An 18,152-nucleotide genomic window follows, 5' to 3' on the forward strand; every position below is an offset into this window, starting at 1 on the left:
AATTTAGTTAACCACCAAAGGAAAAAAAGTAGAAACCTCCTAAATGAGGCAGATAGAAAGTAGTATTTTTCTTATTATGAGGGTTGGCCTGAGCCGTGGGTTGGAAAGCCTCCAGTTGCGGCCTGCCAGATTTAAAAAAAAAAAAAAAAAAAAAAAGCCAACTTAGGAAAGGCAAGACTAGTTTAACTGGTCTACCCAGTGCTCAAGAGGAATGTGAAGAGCAGGAGCTGGTGCTCCCAGGGCAAGCACCTGCCTAGGAAGGCTTGTGAGTAGCTACCCCAGGCTGAGGGTGCAGGGAGGGTGCCAGACCCTAGGGCACTGATGTTCCATCCTTCCTTCTCCTCATCCACGGACCGCTCTGAACTTAGGACCCCTAGGAAATGAGGGAGGAGTTGGTGGGTCCCATTTTTGTGGGTAAATGGGGTGAGCTTGAATGCGCCTTTAATTTCTCTCCCTTTCCAACATCTGTTTGTAGTTCTGAGACCGGGGAGCTCGCTCTCAAGAATCTGCAGTCAAATTTTGACCTTCACATTGCTCAGCTAGCAGAATGAGCCTTGAGATGGGCTGGGGACCTGATTTTGTTGTGAACAGAAGAGAGTCCTAATACTAGCATGCTAGAACATGCTAGATGGCCAGCTGTCCATGGAAAGTTTAGGGGGGCTTGATTCCAAGACCAACCAGGGGGTCCATGGCCCCAGAAGATTCTGGGGTGTTTCAGGTTCCTTTGCCAGCAGTATTAAGGAGAGCTTGGTGGCTATCACAGCGGCTTCAGGAGATGTTCAGCTCTCTTCTGGAGGCTGACCCACGCCCTGCTTCTTAGGTCCTAACCTCTCACTCTCTTCTTCTCTGCCAGAAGTCATTTCTCCCAACTTGAGGGCTCTGAAAATGCTGTGTGTCACACAAAGTTTCTTTAAAGGAGAGGGAATCTGACTCTCCTAAAAGCAGGAATACCTCCCACTAGTTTAACCCGAGCCAGCAGACTTGTGTGAATGGTGCTTATTTGGCCTGTGTCCCTGCTGAGACCCTGTGGTTGGGATATAAGTGCCTTTTCTTAGCCCTGGAGGAACCAGGTCCTGGCTGAGGAGTGTGCCCAGCCCAGCGGGGCCCTGCCAGGGGCTATTGTTAGATGCTGCAGCAGTGCCAGACTCAGAGGTGTCCCTCCTACAGGAGGGAAGGCTGGAGGGAGCTCCAGCAGGGTGAGTAAGGAGTCAGGGGACAGGAGACCCATAGGGGCTCACCAAAGTGGGGACACCGCGATCAGGTGGCTACAGCAGAAGGGACTGAGTGGGGTCCCAGTGGGGAGCCCCAGTAAAGATGAAGCCCTCCAGGCCTGAGCTTTAATGGCTGACCTCTCTGGGCTTCCATCCTTGCAGCCAATCCACCAAAACAATTGGAGCACGCTCCATAACCTGGGGATGCCCCTTTTCCTGGAGATCTCCCAAGAAGGGAGCTGGCAAGACCTGGCATTGGTGGCACTGCCCTTCCCCAGCCCCCAGGAGAGGGACCGGCAGCTCTGCATGTTGCTGAGGAAGCTGCAGGACCAGGCTCTGCTGCCCTGGGCTGGAAATGAGGCCAGGAGGTGGAGTCAGGGTCTGTGTCATTTGCTAGGGGTTCTCCCTCTGGCTCCTACTTCCTTCCCATCAGGGTCTTGACTGCCGTTAGGTGCCAGGGGAAATGCACTATGTATGGTCCTGCTCTCAGCTGGGGTCTCTGAGCTGCACCAACTTCAGCCTGCCCCCCAGGGTGCTGGCAGAAATGGATCCATAGCTGTTTGGGCCTTCCCGCCCCCTCCATGACGCCAGTGGCTCTGGGGGTCCCCTGGGGAATGTGGGAGCCAGGGCTCTCCACAGGGCAGCGAAGCCTCACAGTGGCACTGGGGGGGCAGCAGTGCAGCTCCCTACATCTAGGCTCCTCCTTCTTGGGCCCCGCATGTACATTTCCATAAGAATTGAAGGATCTGAAACTGTGAGTTGGGTGGTGTTTTCCAGCCCCATAGGGAAAAGACCCTATTGCCTGGTCTTCTAAAGAAAGGAGGTAAGGTGGCCGAGTAGAAGGAACTTGTCTTGGGAACGCCACTTACCAGTTACATGAGCTGATTCAGAGACACCGCCCCCCCTCCCCCAAAGGATCTTTACGATTCACTGAGATGTTTCTGTGAAGTCCTGGCATACAGCTGGCCCCAAAGAAGTGAAGCCTACTTTTTCTCCTCCTAGATCTTTCTGTGACAAACAGCAGCTGTCAGAGTGCTCCCCCTGTATCTCAGGAAGGGAGCAGAAGTATGCAAGTCACCTCCCACCGCTGCCCCACCTCAGCCCCTGCCCAGGCATCACCCTCCGCCCCCTCCACCCCGTGCTGTGGCACCAGAGAGCGAGAGCTTTGCCTCTAGTTTGGCTCCCTGGTCTAGTTGGAGGGACAGGCATTGGCATCACTTAGCACCACCCCCAGCCAGACCAAACACTTCTAAAGTCCCCCTTGGGCAGTGACATTGGCTTTGCACAGGACATCAGAAAGCTTGGGTGGAGTGGGGCCGGGGGCCAGGGGGGCGGGGGTTGGTGGTTAGGAGCCAGTAAGAAAAAGGCAGAAAGCAGAGCTTCATTAATGTGTTCTCGTCAACCAGCATCCATTGAGACCCCCTCCTGTGGGTACCTGAGGATACCAAGGGACATTTGTGTCTGTCTACCAGGTAGCCTCAATTTGTGCCAGGCCCAGGGTGCTTGGCTTCGGGCCTGGAGGTCCCCAACACCAACACTGCAGCTTCCTGCAGGAAGAGTATGGAAATCCCATGGAAATCCCATAGGAACCATAGCCTGGCATCAGTTTCAGCAATTTCCACTCCCCTGCTGAGCTCCCAGGGACATCTGAGGGCTGCTGATTCCAGAACTCCAGGGATTGGGACAGGAAGTTTTACTCAGCCCACTCAGGCCTGTGACCGGATCTGTGTACCTCCTGCTTTCCGCTCAGGGAAGAATGCCTCACCCCGGGCACCGCGCTGGGTGTGGACACTGCTGGCCTCCCCACGCTGTCGGTTCCCGGCCTCTAACTCCTCCCTGTCCTCGCCACTCCAGGCCCCCTTTTGCAGCTAGGATCTAGGCCCCAGTGAAATGTGCTCCCCACTGTGTGCCAGCCGGGTGGGGCAGCCCACAGTTTCTTCCCACCCATGCTGCAGCCCCAGGCTGGCTGGTGAGGCACAGCACGTCGCTGTTTGCCAATGTGCCTCCCAGAGTGTTCTGTGCTGGTAATTGATTGTTAGGAAGAAAATGCATCTGACCTTCATGTGCTCAAGCCTGAGTCCTTGGTAAGAAAAAGGAACCGCCCGTGTGTCTCCCGTCTCCTACGCCCTCGCCTTCCCTTAGTGACATCCAGTATGCAAAGAGAGGAGGGTCGAGCCCATTCCTGTTGAAGAAGCAAACCTTGAGTCTTATCTCCATTCCCAGCTCCCACCCCGTATCTCTGTCACACGTGCCCTGGCCTGGAGCTGGGGCAGGTGGACAGCACAGCTGGCCAGGCAGGAAGCTATTTGGGACCCAAGGGAATTCTAACCCGCCCCTTGGCCTCACAGCTGGGGTGCCAGTAAGGGGGCGGAGGGCATGCAAGGGACAATGACTTGGTGTCTGTAAACTTACTGCACCGCGAGGTTAGGAACTCACCCCTAAGTGTGGAGAGGAGCACATGAGAGGGAGCTGGGCCCAAACTCACTTTACCAATGAGACGCCTGAGGCTGAGAGGGCAGAAGTCAGGGCCCAGGAATATCTGCAGCACGGCTCTGCCTTCTCAAAGCCACACTGGTTTTCCTCCAATGCTTTATTATGAAAATGTCAGACATCCAGCAGAGGTTGAGGGTTTTCCCGTGAACACCCAAATCCCCCCCGTCCAGCGTCTGTGTTTTCCTGCACTTGGTCCGTCACATGGCTCTGTCTTCACCTGTCCGTGCGTCTCAGAGCCAAACGAAAACACCAGTGCACTGCCTTCCTGGGTTTTTTAATTCTAAAGGTAATGCGTGTGCAAATAATTTTAAAAATACATGAAAACATTTTGCTTCTAGTCTTCCTTTCCTCCACCATTGAAGTGTAGATCCTCCCGGATGTTTTCTGTGCTTACACGAACATTCAGATGCACACTTATATTTCAGTATGGAGGGCATCCAGTGCTTTAGGAAATGGGATCGTGCCCTTTTACCGATCCACCACTTGCCACATTCGGAGTCTGAGGTGACACCCCAGTGGCCTACTGATGATGCGCCATCTGCTTTCTGTTCTCGTCACCCTTTCAGGTGGGCCTGTGCGTTAGTTAGCCTGATGTTAGGGAAATGACCCCAGGCTGTCGTGGCCGGGCAGCTGAGAGTGACTTCTCTCACAGCTCCTGTGCACAGGAACATCTGTACTGAACTGGTCCTGTTTTAGGCTTTTTCCTCAGGGTTCCTGATGGGGAGCTTTGAGGCACTTTAGCTCTCTAGGCCATGAAGAAGCCTCGTTTTCTGGGTCCCAGATGTTTCCCTTCCCACCAGAATAATCAGAGTACCCAGAAACAGCAAGGGAGGGGGGCACCAAGTGAAGGGTTCCAGGCCCTGCACTACCACTTACGGACCCCCAACTTAGGCAAGATGCTTGGCAAAATGGGAGTAACATATGCCCTGCCTTGCTCGTGAAATTGACACACACACACACACACACACACACACACACACGATCTCAGTATGTATCACTGGCAGTGCTCGAGAACCAGTGAGATCTATCAGTAGTGAGGAACTGATCCTGCTTCCAGCTCACCTTCTTCACATCCATAACCCCACTCTCTCGGTATTTCTCCTGTGGTTTTGGGAACTTCTGAGTAAACTTGGCTGCTTTCCCCCCTGCACCTGCCTTTCAGATGTTAGAGTTAACCTTGTGTTCTGTCTTCTGCCTTCTTGAATTTCAGTTGAATCTCTCTCCCACTTCTACCCCTGTCACCCACGTCTCTCTTCTAAACCCCAGATCTGGACTCCAGTGGACTCCTGGAGGTTTCCTTAGCGTGTCCCAGTGGAGACGCCTGGTCAGTGCCTCCCACCCACCTCTGAACTCCCTTCTCATGCCTGCCCTCCTCTTCCTGGGTCCCCTCTCCTTGTGACGAGCGTGAGCCGTCCGTCCCTCCTTGCCCCCGTGGCTAGTGCAGGCCCCGAGTCCTTCCCTCCTGCACTGCTGCATCGGCCTCCAGAGTGGGCTCCCCATCTCTGAGCTCTGCCAGCCCGTTCTCCAGGAGTCAGCAGAGACCAGTTGTGATTGGAATGCGTCTCCAGGGCCTCGCAGTGAACCAGATGAAGCCGAGGCAGCACTGCAGAACACGAGTTTGTCCTGGGGGCATCGGTCTCACCCACCCCCACCCCCGCTGTGGCCCCACGTCTCTCTGCACACACCATAGCAAACTTTCTGCTGTTCCCAGTGCACGGATACTGTTCCCTTTGCCTGAAATGCCCTTCCCTGAATGGTCCCCACCCTGGTAGGGCATGAGCCATACCTTCGTAACTGGGCTTGTATGCATCATAAGGCTTCCTAGAAATTCGTATGCTGTTCATGTCTATTTTCTTGTCCGCCTCCCCTGTGAGACTATGACTTCAATCCTGAGACTGCGGCTTGTTCACAGAGTTGCCAGCACCAGAATGTCATAGAAATGTAGTAAGGGGCTGCTGCCCCAGCCACGGTGCTCCCCCGATTCTGTTCGGGCTTTTCCAGCCGTGGCTGTGTGAGGGGCCTGGGATGTGCAGTAGTTTCCTTCCTTTCCTTTCTTCTTCTTTTTTAAATTGAGTCGTAGTAGCATCTAGGACTGTCCCAATGCCGTGCTACCACCCTCTCCATCTAGTTAGAGTTTTTGAAAGAAAACCCTTTACCCGTAAAACAGTCACCCCCCCAATCTCTCCTGCCCCCTGCCCCAGGCCTACTTCTTGTCCGGATTGGCCTCTGCTGCACATTTCATAGAAGGGCATCGTTTGATAGGTGACTTTTTGAGTCTGGCTTCCTTCACTTTGCGTGATGTTCTCCAAGTCCATCCACACTGCAGCCCGCATCAGTGCTCTGTTCCTTTTCACAGCTGAGTGATACTCCGTTGTATGGAGAAATCCCATTCGTTAATCCAGTTCCCAGCTAGGGGCCCTGGGGTGGTTTCCACCTGTTGGTTGTTGTGAACAGTGCTGCTGTGGACGTGCTCGCCCGAGCTGTCGCTAGACTTCCTGCTCTTCAATTCCCTCCTTCCTCACACCCCCTCACCGTTCTTTGCCAAACCAGACCTACGTGCACCTGGTGCACGTGTGTGTTTGGGGGAAGGTCTGCCCAGGGAAGCAGTTGGCCTCAGCTACATGCCTATCCCCTCTGGAGCCCTTTCCGCCCTCCATCCCCTGGTCACTGACTTGGTGATTAATCCTAGTTTGTCTTGAGATGATTGGTGTGTGGTGTGCATGTCCTGTCTCTGCAGTGAGGGCCTTCAGGTCATAGTACCCCTTGGTCTCCTGTGTCGCCTACACAGCCTTGCTCACTTTGGGTGACCCAAGCAGTCCCAGCCAGATCCTAGACCTGTGCCTGCTTTGTGCCACCTGTCTGCTGGTGACTGACCCTCTCCCACTCTCCTCTGTCCTCCCTTTTGCAGATGACGTGCTGACGAAAGACGCGGGTGAGTGTGTGATCTGCCTGGAGGAGCTGCTTCAGGGGGACACGATAGCCAGGCTGCCCTGCCTGTGCATTTATCACAAAAGGTATGAAAGAGCCACCAGGACCAGTTCAGCCCCATCTGAGATCCCAGAGGGCTCCTTCTGTGTAGCTGGGGGAGAGAAGGGGAGACCCTCCTTGCTAGCCATTCGGTCCCCTCTGTTGTGGGATGGCCTCTCCTCCCGCCAGGGGCTCTAAGTGGGGTGGAGGCAGAGCAGGTCTCTGGTTTGACGGCCTGGATGGTGCTAGCTGACAGGGAGACCTGCAGAGCCCCCCAGGTTGGAGGCACTTAGGATCTCAACTGGAAGGTGGGTTCTGCATCCATCTCCCTGAGCCCTTTCTTCCTCCATGGGCCCCTCTGCTCCACAGTGTGAGGACTGTTGTCTGCGCCAGGGAGATAGCATGGAGGGGTGTGTGTGCTGCCCTCACCCCCACTTCTCTCCCCGGAGGGCCAGAGGCAGGAATAGCACCGATCTGTGCAGCCACGGCACTAAAAGCTGCTAGAATTAGCGGGGCTGGGAGTCGTCCTCAGGCTCCAGCACGAGCCTCGTTCTTGTCTCCAGCTAGAAAGAAGACACCTCCTTACCCAAGATGGGAGGACACTCTGTGCCATCTGCTCTTGGCTTCTCGAGTCCCAGAGCTGCTTTGGACACACAGGCTTTTTCAAAGCCTGCCTCACAGGCTACTGACCACGATGCGGTTGTGGTGCCAGGCACACAGATGTGGTTGGTGCATGAGAGGCTCGAGGTCGGCCCCAGGAGAGGGGGTCTAGGCCTGGGCCCAGCACAGATTTCTCCAGTGCCCCGGGGAGGCACCACTCAGGACCAGAAGATGGAAATCTTTGGCTCTGGGGGAGAATTATGCAAATTATCTACCTGGTTCCTGTGTTTGAAAATACCCAGATGTTGGCTTACAAATCAGAAAGCTGTCTTAGGGCAATCTCTGTTCCCTGTCTGGTTCAGATGGCCCTTTCTATAAACACTGGAGACCAGGGTTTCACTGTCAGCCTTCTGTCTGGCCCTCCCCAGCAACATCACTGAGCCAGAGGGTTGGTCCTCTCCTTCCCACCTTCTCCAGGAAAGGCTCCGTGCCATCCACTGACCACAACTGACCAAGCCACGTAGAGCTTGGGGGTCCTCTGAGAAGTCCCACCAGGGAGGAAGCCTCAAGGCTGCCCCTGTGACTGAGGAGGGGGCTCTCAGGACCCCAGAGCTAGAGCAAGAGCCAGCCTGCTGGGCCTTGGTTCCCATCTCCTTGTGCTTTAAGCCCGAGAGTTGGTGGGCTCACTGGCCTGCATGGCCCTCCCGCTCTCATCCTCTCCCTGGTAGCTTTTGCCCCCCTCCTGGCTCCGTGCAGGCGAGGCCTGAGTCCCTCTCAGGCCCATACTCCCTGCTTCCTGAAGTGCCCAGATCCACCCAATCCTATGCCCGCCACGCTCGGCTGATGCCTCAGGCTGAGCCAAGATCACTTTTGGTGTTCTCCTTCCTGCTTCAAAAAGTGGATGTCTGGGGACACACTTTTTTTCCCCCTGAGGTCCTCATGAGTGAGATTTAGCAAACCCCTGCTTAGAAGCCTGACCCTTGGAGAATGCCCCCTAAGGAACAGCCTGGTCAGCAGTAACGTGTCTCCCCTTGCCACCTCCCTGCCTCAGTTGCATAGATTCGTGGTTTGAAGTGAACAGATCTTGTCCAGAACATCCCGCGGACTGACCCTGCTGGGCTCGTTTGCTGACTCCTCTCAAAGGTAAGCCCATGGTTGGGGGTGCTCCAGGCTCAAGGCCTGGGGTCAGTTGACTCTGGGGCCTGGAAGATAGGGAGCTCCGTTGCCCTTACACACCCCACCAAGAGGGGAGTATTTTACCAGTTAGTGGTTCTATTGGGGAGGTGGTAGAAGGGGAAGGATAGGAAATACGAACTCAGAAGGTTATAAAGGAGAGCCTGCTCAGTAAAAGTAGAGTCTTGGGAAAAGATCAGTGCATTCCAGACATCTAAAGTGAGTCTCCCTGAAGAAGGTTCAGAAGGATCCCGTGGAATGTGCCAGGTGGGAGAAGCAGCAGCACAAGCTCTGGGACCAGACACTGGGTTTGTGACCCACTCCACCTTGTGCTTGAGGGGCGGTGAGGGCAAGTCCCGCCTCTCAGAGTCTCTGCTTCTTTGGGGCTAGAGGGATAACCTCACTCCCTGTAGGGACATCCCACTAATTAAACAAGACAGCTTGTGGGACAGTACGCTCTCCTCTGTGGTACTCATCCGTGATCATGTCACTGCTGGTTCCTCCCGCCTGCAGGCCACCTGCCTCACTCACACACACACACACACACACACACACACACACACCGCGCTTCCAGATGAATCTCTGCAGCAGGCCGGCACAATCTTCCCCACCAGATGTGCACACGTGGTCCCCTATTGAACCATGCAGTCTGACTCCCTATCTCTTCCCCAGGGCACCTTGCTTCTCTGCTGACCATCCTCTCCTGTCCCCCATCCTACCTGTCCCTTGCAAGTTCTGGGCTGGCACTTTCTTTTTTCTGGCAAACAAACAAAACTCCCAGAGAAACCAAAACCCTGACTCCACCTCATCTTACATCCAAAGGTTTGGGGGCCTCTTTTCTTCTCTCTCTCTCTCTCTCTCTCTCTCTCTCTCGATTTGTTTGTTTTGTTTTCCTTTGTTCTTTATTAGGTTTATTTTATTTATTCCAAGTAAACTCCCAGAACAGCTGATGATGTCAGACAAATCAGGGACATTTGCTCTTTTTACCTTCCCCTCAAAAACTGAGGACACGGGGAGAAGAAAAAGCAAGGGTGAGAGTGAGGCAGAGGGACTGGGCCGGCGCCGGAGAGGGAATCCAAACCCCGGCGGCACGTTTGGCTTCGGGCCCCAGAGCGGAACCACAGACGCCCGGCCAGCCTCAGCGGGATGCACGCGGCCGGCCTCGGCCACCAGAGCGCGACTTACGTGTTCCGGTCCACACAGGGACAGCCAGCCCCCGTTCCTGAGAGGAGGCATCCGACACGGGCAGAGCTGAGCTGGGGACACCAGTGGGAACAGGGCACCCCTTCTGCACTGACTTCCAGAGAATGGTTCTCCCTTTCTCCCTGAGGACACCAAATTGGATGAGAGCAAGTTTGAGAGAAGAATCAACTGCTATCCTTCCCCTCACCCCTCATCCCAGGAGGGAAAGGGCATTTTCTTTTACACCTTTGAAAGGCGGTTGTGGGTCTGTCTAAAGTGTTTACAAAAAAAAAAAAAAAAAAAAAAAAAAAATTATAAAAAAAAAAAAGTCTAGTGTCGACTGGTGTTTTCCCTCGTGATGTTTACAGATTGCTGTCTGCTGCCCAGCTAGAGCCCACTCAGTGACAGAGACGAACGGGGCCGCACGCTCTGACAGCACAGGAGCAGACACACAGTCTCCTCCTGTGCCCGGCGCCCCCCAGCCGCCCTCTCTGTCACCAACCACTCTGCCTTGGGTGGTTTTTTTGTTTTTTGTGGGTTTTTTTGGTTGGTTTCCCCCCCTCCATTTTTCTGCCTTGGTTTTGCACTTTTCTCCCCCTTGGGACCCCGATATGTAATTTCATTGCCAAAAAGCACCCATCGAGGACCTTCTCCTCTCCTTTCCCTTTTCCTCTCCCTCCTTCCCTCCTGGTTCTGGTCAGTTCAGAGGGTTTAACAATCACAAGTGTCCTGCAAAAATGCCTGAACATTTTTCTTAGACCCTTGTGGATTTTTTTTTCCAGAAAACTTAAACAGAAAGACTTATTAAAGGAATATGTACAGTTATCCCTGTTTTCAGGCACTCTGTTTGAGAACATTTTAGCCATTGATGTTCACACGTGGCATCAGCCCATGCAAGATAGGTTTCTGTATTTATATATAAAATACAAAAAACCCTTATAAAATGTTTAAAAAATGTTCAAAGCTTGGGGGAAAAGCTTTCTTCATTGGTCAAGGTGTTTTGATATGGTATTAAAATGTCTCATTAAAGATGCACTGTGTGACTTTATTTTAATGAGGTATTGTTACACAATCAGGAAGTGGGGGTTGAAGGCCTGTCCCCCCACTCCCTCACCTACCTCCTTAGCCTTCCTCCAGGCTGCTACTTGGCACTACATGAGTGTGAAGTGGTCTTCAGAGCAGCCCTGCCTGGGCAGAGGGAGCCTGGCAGGTCAGACCCGAGTCCTTCCGGGTTACTGACTCTCCCAAACATCATGGAGTCCACTGGCCATCACCTGCCGAGTGGTTGTGACAGAACTCTTCAGGAAAGATCTGCGGGGGCAAAAGATCTTGCAGCCAGTGGAGGCTGCAAGGATGCGGATTCTTCCAGGTATCGGCCCAATCCCCGCCTTCATCCTCAGCTCCCCATCCCACACCCCGTCCTGCCCTGCCTGTTGCTCAGTCTGCCTCTCAGTGCTGACTCATGGGCATGCTTCATTGAGGCCCAGAAAGAGGCCCTGCTTTGGGGCTGAGCCAGCTCAGAGCCCTTGAACTAGAACCAGCCACTCCGGGCTCACAAGAGTTGGCACACCTCAAGCTGGGCGGGAATCTCAGAGCAGGGGGTAGCGGCGCATGCCCGGCCTCTGTCCCCGTGCCAGACAGGCTCCTGGAGCGTCATTCCAGAGTCTCCTGCAGAGCCTGGGAAGGAAAGCTCTGGAGGGAGATACCTCCAAGCTTCTATGCTTACACCCCTCCTCGGGCCTCTAGAGTGTTGTTGCTTCTGTGGGCCTGACTCCCCCAGACCCTGGCTCTGCAGTCCTCTAACTTCACGTGCTTCCCAAGGCACCTATGCTGTGCGAGGGCACTGCAGGCCAGTGGACAAATGGGAACCAAGGCACCAGCACGCTCGGCATGTTCAGAGAAATGCTAAAGAAGAATTTGTGAGTCTGAGCCTGGGCCTTCATGTCAGACCCACCTGGGGTGGGGACCCCCCCCCCCAGGGAGCAACGTCCCCATGGTGGCAAGAGCATGAGCTCTAAACTGTCTGCATGTGGGCTTTTCTATTTGGCAGAATGATCTTGGGGCGACAACTTTGCTCTTCTGAACATCAGATTCGATCACATATGAGTGGAGACAAAGTCGCCCAGCTCAGAGGTCACCATGAGGGTCAGAGAATCTGCCCGGAAGCCTCTGGCACATGCATAGCGGCTCCCTCATAGTTCTGTCACTGCAAAGAGCACTGTTCTATTCACAGCACCTCCTGCTTCTGCCTGGCAACTGTGTCTCCCTGTTCTAAATTTAATTCCTCTAGCAAAGCTGGCCCTGAAGATCTCCTTGCCTGACCCCTGGGCCTGCAGGCAGAGGCCTCTGTGACCATCTTGGTGCCTTAGGCCCGGCGGCCTTAGCGGCACCCTGGGTGATCCAAGTGGTCGTGACCTGGTGGGCAGGCTGGAGCCCACACTGGGCGCTATTCCAGGCTCCTGGGGCTGCTCCCTGTCCCCACCCCCAACGACTTGCACTCCCACCCAGCGCACGGCAGCCCTCTGCTGGCCGCAGTGTTCTCCTAATCCGCTCGGACTGCCGGCTCCTCCGGCGGGGGTGGGGCGGGGGTGGAACGGGGCTGGTCCAGGCTTCCCCGGTAGGACTGGTCTGTCATTCATGCTCCCTCCAGGCAGCTCTCCCAAGCTCTGTCTATCCGGGAGGGGAGGGAACCAGCAGGAACTGTGAGGTGGGTTCTGCCCCCGCCCTCCGCCAAGGGCCCAGCACACTTTGGGGGGCTTCCTGGGCAGAAACACCTCACTAAGACGGTTCATCTAGCAGCCACTTAACAGTGTTGCGGTTTTTAGGAGAAGGTCCTTATGCTTAGGAAATAGATGCTAAATTCTATAGGTAAATGGTGTCGAGAAATGTGTAACTCAATTCCAGATGGTTCCCCAGAAAGTACACACACAAAGCAAGGCAAAAATAGTCACTTGAATCTTCAGGGGCTGGTATTTCAGTGAACAGTGTGCTTGTTCTTTCAGCTCATCAGAGAGGAGCCATCCCCAGTAAGGGGAGAAACCTCCACTGCAGACTTCTCCCCGGGCTTGGGGCGAGGCAGTGCGAGTGGAGGTGGGGAGTGGGGCTAGTGAGCTGTGTGTCCAAAACACGCGCGGCTAACACTTAGATTGTTCATGTAGCAGGTCGCTTGGGGAGAGCCAATGAGGCTTGCCCCCACACCACCCCTTGGCACGGCGACTGCTTGCAGCCTGGGGGTAGAAACGTCACAGAGGAGCACACTGGGCTCAGTTCAGCTTTAGGGTGGCTTCCAAGAACCAAGTTGGGCTGAGGAGTTCCCGAAAAGCAGCGGCCTCTGCCCAGGGCCTGGACAGCTGATGGGGAGAGGCGGGGAGGGGTCCAAAGGGGGAGGCAGGGAAGGAGCTCAATAGTAGCTTGTGGGGATGAGGTGAGATGGGAGGGTCCCACTGGCCTCCCTGCTTTGCTCCCCCAGCGCCTTTGCTCAGGGGCCAAGGGAGATGGGCCCTCGCATGATAGGCTCCTGGGACAGAGTTTAGAGATTGGCTTCCAGGACACCAAGCCTCCCCCACCACAACCTTGGGGATGTAGGGAGGGGACCCTGGGCAGAGAGCTGTAGGCCCTGGACAGAGGGGAGTCCTGGGTGCCACTGCCCTGAGTGGAATCTATGGCATCGGGCGCCCCCTTGTGGGTTTAGGAACAATTGACAAGTTCGCAGGCCAAGTGGTCGGGCCAGCGGGAGGCCCAGGGGAAGGCAGATCTGGCTTCGAGGGGGAGAGCTACTAATAGAATACATCACACCACGGAGAAGTGTAATACAAGGAGAAAAACTTCACTTCCATTTCCACTGACTGGCAACAGCCACTTGAAAAACATGTTCAGAATGTGCTTAGGCCCAGTCCAGGCTCAGCTGGGTAGTGTCGTGAGGGATGTGGGCCATGGGCAGATCTTCAGGCACTGGAGCTCCCACCAGCAGCAGCTGGCGACTTTCTGTAGCCTAAACACCATTCCCTCCCTCCCAGGCTGCAGTAACTCAGAGGACAGACAGGTGAGGAGGGAGGGAGGGACAAGGACAAAGGACAGAGAACATGAAGGAGGTGGGGAGGCAAGCACAAGAGGCCATTCACAGGTACTGCCTGCTCAACTCCAGACTACAGCAAATGGGATTCTGGTTTATTTCAGGGGCCCAAGGACACCTACACCAGGAAAGGCATGTTTCTGTCACCAGGCAGGCGGAATAGGGCTAAGAGAGCTGAGTCCCTGAGGCCTTGCCCCCGGCCCCCAGCAGTAAGGAGGCCCCGACCAAGGGGAAGGCAATCAAGGACCTCTGCAGGTCCTTGACAGAACTGTTCTATGACAAGAAGGAAGGTTCCAGAACAGGAGGTTCCACTGTCTGGGGGCTTGTGGGCCAGGCGCTTGGAGACCCTCACAGCACCTTGCCTGGGTTCATGAGGCCTCGGGGATCCAGCATGGCCTTCAGCTGCCGCATGGTCTCCATGCCCACGTCACCCACCTCCTCCTGTAGCAGCTGCTGCTTGCCCAGCCCAATGCCATGTTCCCCAGTACACGTTCCGTGGAGTGCCAGTGCTCGCCTGGGAGCCAGTGAAGAGGTCCTCAGCAGGGTGCTCCTCCCCCTCCCCACCAGCCAAGGGATTTGCTCTTACCTGCCCAGCTGTTTTCCAAAGGCCTTGACCCTGTCGAGCTCCTCGGGGTCCTCTGGGTCCACCAGCAAGATGCAGTGGAAATTGCCATCGCCCACATGTCCAACAATGGTTCCTAGGGGCCCAGAAGACAGAGCTGCTGCCCCAGCCAGGCCTCTCCCTTCCCTCCTGCACGGTGCTCCAGCAGTGGGCATGCGGACCTGTGAGTCCCGAGGCCTTCAGGTCCTCCTTGGTCTGCACCAGGATCTCCGGCAGCCGGGAGATGGGCACGCACACGTCAGTGGAATAGCCCTACGTGGGGGCAGGTTTGTGAGGTTCTCCCCCCTCACCCCCTGCCGGCCTGGAGGTAAGAGGTCATTGTGGTCGAGGTTAAGAACAGGTCAGAGGAGGCTTGGCCTCACCCACAAAAACTAGCTGCTTTTCTCCAGGCCTGTTTTCCCTAGACAACTGGACTAGCGGCCAAAGTGAGTGCCCTGCCCTGCCCTGCCCGTGGAGGCTTTCCCAGCTGTCACCTTGCTCCCCGCCCAGCTCTGTGCAGGGCCCCGAGCGGCCCATGTGGCCTTCTCACTTGCTGCCTGGAATCCAGTCTCCCCTTCCTGTGGGCTGACCCCTTCTGCTTCATCATCTCTCTCCAGCCAGCCTCTCCTCCGTGTGCACAAACCCTAAGAGCGCCTGCACTGTCCCTGTGCCCAGGCCGGGGCTCCCTCCCTGAGGGTTTGACAGACAACTACTTTCCCGCAAGACAGCGTCTGAGAAACAGCTGGGTAGGGGCAGTGCTGCCCCCTGTGGGTCCCAGCCTACTGCTTGGGACAACAGGATGGTGGGGTGGGGTGCCACGTCCACCCCAGCCCAACTCACCTTGCAGCCCGGCCGCAGGGCCAGAGCAGCGTACCAGGCGTTGTGCCGCGCCGCCCAGAGCCGGCTGCGCTCCTCAGCCTCCTTGGCCCAGCAGAAGTGGGAGCCTCCATTGTGCTGGGTGATCTCCTCTGCAAGGCCAGAGGCGGGGAGGGGGGGTTCACATGGGGCCTTACTCAGGGCCAGCCTGTGCCCCGCACCCCACAGCACCCAGCACACCTGCCCGCTCTATCTGCTCGGCCAGTGCCCGCTCAGAACCATGGAACTCAAGGAAGAGTGTGGGCGCCACGGAGCAGTTCAGTTGGCTGTGCCTGTTACAGGCATCCATCATGACTTCATCCAGAAACTCTGGGGCCAAGGAGAGGGCAGGTGAGGTGAGGCCCAGACTTCAAAGGGGGCCTCTTCCGGGGAGCCCACCTAGACTGTCTAGTCCCCAGCTCACCAATGCGGGCCACGGGCACTGCAGCCTGGAGGATGTGAACAGTGGTGTCCACGGCCGCCTGGACACTGGGAAATGCACAGGTGGCGGCCACCATGGCCTCAGGGGCAGGGTGCAAGCGCAGGGTGGCAGCTGTGATGAGTCCCAGTGTTCCCTCAGAGCCCACAAAGAGCCCTGTGAGGTTGTAGCCAGCTGCGCTCTTCCTGGACCCCGGGGACACACAAGGCAGGTGAGTGCCGGGCCATGAGATGATGGGTTTCTGGCCACAAGCCTGAGTTGGAAGCCCAGCACCGTCCCCCAGGCCCCTGCCAGGTGGGGAGTCGGCCCTGGCCTGCCGTCAAGGCACGGCCCAAATTGGCCTGGCGCAGGAAGAACGGCCACACCTTCCACTTTGGCCCGTGTGACAGGAATCTCAGACCCCTCAGAAGCCTGGGCCTCCAATGCAGGAGGCCCCCTATCGGTGGGGAGACGGTGCTCACCGGAAGTGGCGGCCGAGGCCTGCGGTGTGAAGCAGCCGGCCGCCAGGCAGCACCACCTCCAGGTTGAGCACGTTGTCCCGCATGGTGCCGTAGCGCACAGCGTTGGTGCCGGAGGCCGCAGTGGCCACCATGCCACAGAGAGAGGCATCCGCACCTGGGTCTGCGGGGCAAAGTGCGGGCAGAAGGCAGCCTGGGGCATGCACCCGGGGACGGAGGGGTCCCCTCGAGCCCCACAAACAGCCCTGCCACCTGGGAGCCCTCAGGGCCTTGGGGAGGGTCCTCAAGTTCCAGCCTACCCACAGGAAACCAGAGGCCACTGTCCCGCAGGTAGGTGTTGAGAACTTTGCGGGTGACGCCTGGCTCCACCACCACAGAGAAGTCCTCTGGATTCAGCTTCAGGATTCGGTCCATGTGGGTCAGGTTGACGCAGACACCGCCCTGGCAGGAGGGGTGCCAAGGAGCTGATGGACCTCCGTCTTCCCAGGGCCAGGCCACCTTCCATAGGACCTCACCTCCAGGCTGACCTGGCAGCCAGTCCACAGCCCCCAGACGGCAGGTAAGGTGGGGTGGAGGCAGCCACAGTGTGACAAGTGGGAGGGGGCCAGAGCTCAGGCAGGGTGGGGAGGGAGGGCTGCCTACCTGCACAGCGCAGACTCCACCCTCGAGCCCAGTGCCAGTGCCAAATGGGATGATGGGGACTCCTTGGCTGTAGCACAGGGCTGCCAGCCGGCTGACCTGTTCCACATTCTGGGGCCACACCACGGCCCCTGGAGGTTGGCACCTGGAAGCAGACCCTTAGCAGTTTCTGGGAGCCTGGTGCCCTCTGGTTCTGCTCATGTCCAAGGAGCCCCAAGGTATCACAGGGCCTGAGGCTACATGGTGGGAGAGGGATGCTCACGAAGGAGAGGTAGAGAATGCCAGAGCCCCCCCTAAAACGGATGGGTGGGGGAGAAGACAGCCCAGGACTCTTACTCCCAGCCCAGGGCTCTGATGGGGGAAGGGCCCCCACACCTGTGAATGGACTCATCATGCCCGTGCTGCTCGCGGTCTGCAGCAGCAGTGGACACGTGGGGGCTCCCCACAACTGCCTTCAGAGCCTCCACAAAGCCTTTGCCGAGCTCCCCCTGCAAAGAAGAAACACACTGCTAGAGTCACTCGGAGGCACCTGCAGGTCCTGGAGTGGGGGAGGGGCTGCCGGCTCTTCTGGCCTCCCTGCACCCCACTGACACCACCCCAAGGACCAACAGCTAGGCCTTGCCAGTGGGCCCACTGGAAGCAAACCCGCTCAACAAGAATGCCCCTTTCCAAACAGAACCATCGAGGTCAATGTTTCACTTGGGAAAAAACACTACCTGGGTAAAAATAGGAACCAGATTCACTCTGGTTGAAAGGAGCATCACAGGGCTCCATAACGTAGCCAGACCTGCCTTAGTGGCTTGAAAGGGTTACTTATCTCTGTCCTTCCTCCACCACTGTCCCAGGCACACCGGGGAACACCAAGCTTGATAAAGGGAGAATGGGAAGGAAAACCCCATTGCCAGTCCTCTTACCTCCCAGGCATTGTTTCAAAATGTGTATGTACATTTTGTACAGGGCGCCCTGGAGCCCACAAGCTTTTGATTTTACACCCCCCAGCCCCATTTGTGGCAGCTGAGGGGGCCTCGGCCCATCTCAACACCGACGCTTAGTACACCCTGAGCCCAGTCATCTGCTGCCCAAGGTCATAGGGTGCTGGTGCAGCACGAAGCCTGGTAGAAACTTGACATCCGGCCCCCCACCCTCCAGCGGGGTCCCCCCCACCTACCTGCATCCCCCTGGAGCAGTATCCCCTCCAGGGGAACAGCCCCCAGGTCCCAGCAGCCCGGAGCAGACTGGCCATGGTGGGGCAGCAGCCAGAGGGGTGTGCGCACAGAGGCGGGTGGCCAGGTGGCCGAGCCAGCCCAATGGCTGTGCAGGGGGTGGGACTGCTTAAGGTGGCGCAGCCTTAAGGTGGCCCTGCCAGACCTTGCTGAGTCAGGGTCGGCAGCAGGCATGTGGGTCTGTACTTCTAAAGGAGAGGTGAGGCTTACTTAACACAAGGGCAAAGGGCATAGCAGCC

At 56.6% G+C, this 18,152-nt stretch overlaps 2 protein-coding genes across 8 annotated transcripts in view; one reads left to right on the plus strand and one right to left on the minus strand.

Annotated features, from left to right (window-relative positions):
* ZNRF1 (zinc and ring finger 1) overlaps window positions 1–10,479 on the plus strand; it is a 95,941-nt gene extending 85,462 nt beyond the window's left edge. For 2 of the 4 annotated variants that reach the window (XM_034672634.1, XM_019807877.2), the window contains 3 exons: window positions 6,613–6,718; window positions 8,323–8,414; window positions 9,648–10,479. In XM_034672634.1, the coding sequence (XP_034528525.1) occupies window positions 6,613–6,718; window positions 8,323–8,380 (164 nt within the window). In that variant the 3' untranslated portion in view covers window positions 8,381–8,414; window positions 9,648–10,479. Of the gene's footprint in view, window positions 1–6,612; window positions 6,719–8,322; window positions 8,415–9,353 lie in introns of all 4 variants that reach the window. The other 2 variants (XM_034672635.1, XM_034672636.1) reach the window with 2 other exon arrangements.
* A 187-nt stretch (window positions 10,480–10,666) lies between these two features.
* Window positions 10,667–18,019, minus strand: LDHD (lactate dehydrogenase D). Of its 4 annotated transcripts, none has more exons than XM_034672632.1 (11): window positions 17,859–18,019; window positions 17,066–17,196; window positions 16,694–16,835; window positions 16,351–16,492; window positions 16,055–16,214; window positions 15,579–15,778; window positions 15,356–15,484; window positions 15,140–15,267; window positions 14,482–14,572; window positions 14,285–14,396; window positions 10,667–10,971 (listed from the first exon to the last, which is right to left on the minus strand). In XM_034672632.1, the coding sequence occupies exons 1-11, from the start codon at window positions 17,931–17,933 to the stop codon at window positions 10,878–10,880; spliced, it is 1,404 nt and encodes a 467-aa protein (XP_034528523.1). In that variant the 5' UTR covers window positions 17,934–18,019; the 3' UTR covers window positions 10,667–10,877. The 4 variants fall into 4 exon arrangements, with proteins under 4 accessions (XP_034528523.1, XP_034528524.1, XP_034528521.1 ...); XM_034672633.1 differs by having other exon boundaries at window positions 10,667–10,937; window positions 17,859–18,018; XM_034672630.1 differs by lacking the exon at window positions 10,667–10,971 and adding an exon at window positions 11,108–14,212 and having other exon boundaries at window positions 17,859–18,008.
* Window positions 18,020–18,152: the final 133 nt, after the last annotated feature.

Source organism: Ailuropoda melanoleuca, chromosome 12 (genome assembly GCF_002007445.2).
Source record: "Ailuropoda melanoleuca isolate Jingjing chromosome 12, ASM200744v2, whole genome shotgun sequence".
Classification (NCBI taxonomy): Eukaryota; Metazoa; Chordata; class Mammalia; order Carnivora; family Ursidae; genus Ailuropoda; species Ailuropoda melanoleuca.

Coding starts and splice junctions, on each gene's coding strand:
- LDHD (XM_034672630.1), bottom strand. CDS start 17,933: ATGGCCAGTCTGCTCCGGGCTGCTGGGACCTGGGGGCTGTTCCCCTGG. Junction 15,485..15,578: donor AGTGCCCGTGGCCCGCATTG/GTGAGCTGGGGA, acceptor CCTTGGCCCCAG/AGTTTCTGGATGAAGTCATG. Junction 15,268..15,355: donor CGAGCAGATAGAGCGGGCAG/GTGTGCTGGGTG, acceptor CTGGCCTTGCAG/AGGAGATCACCCAGCACAAT.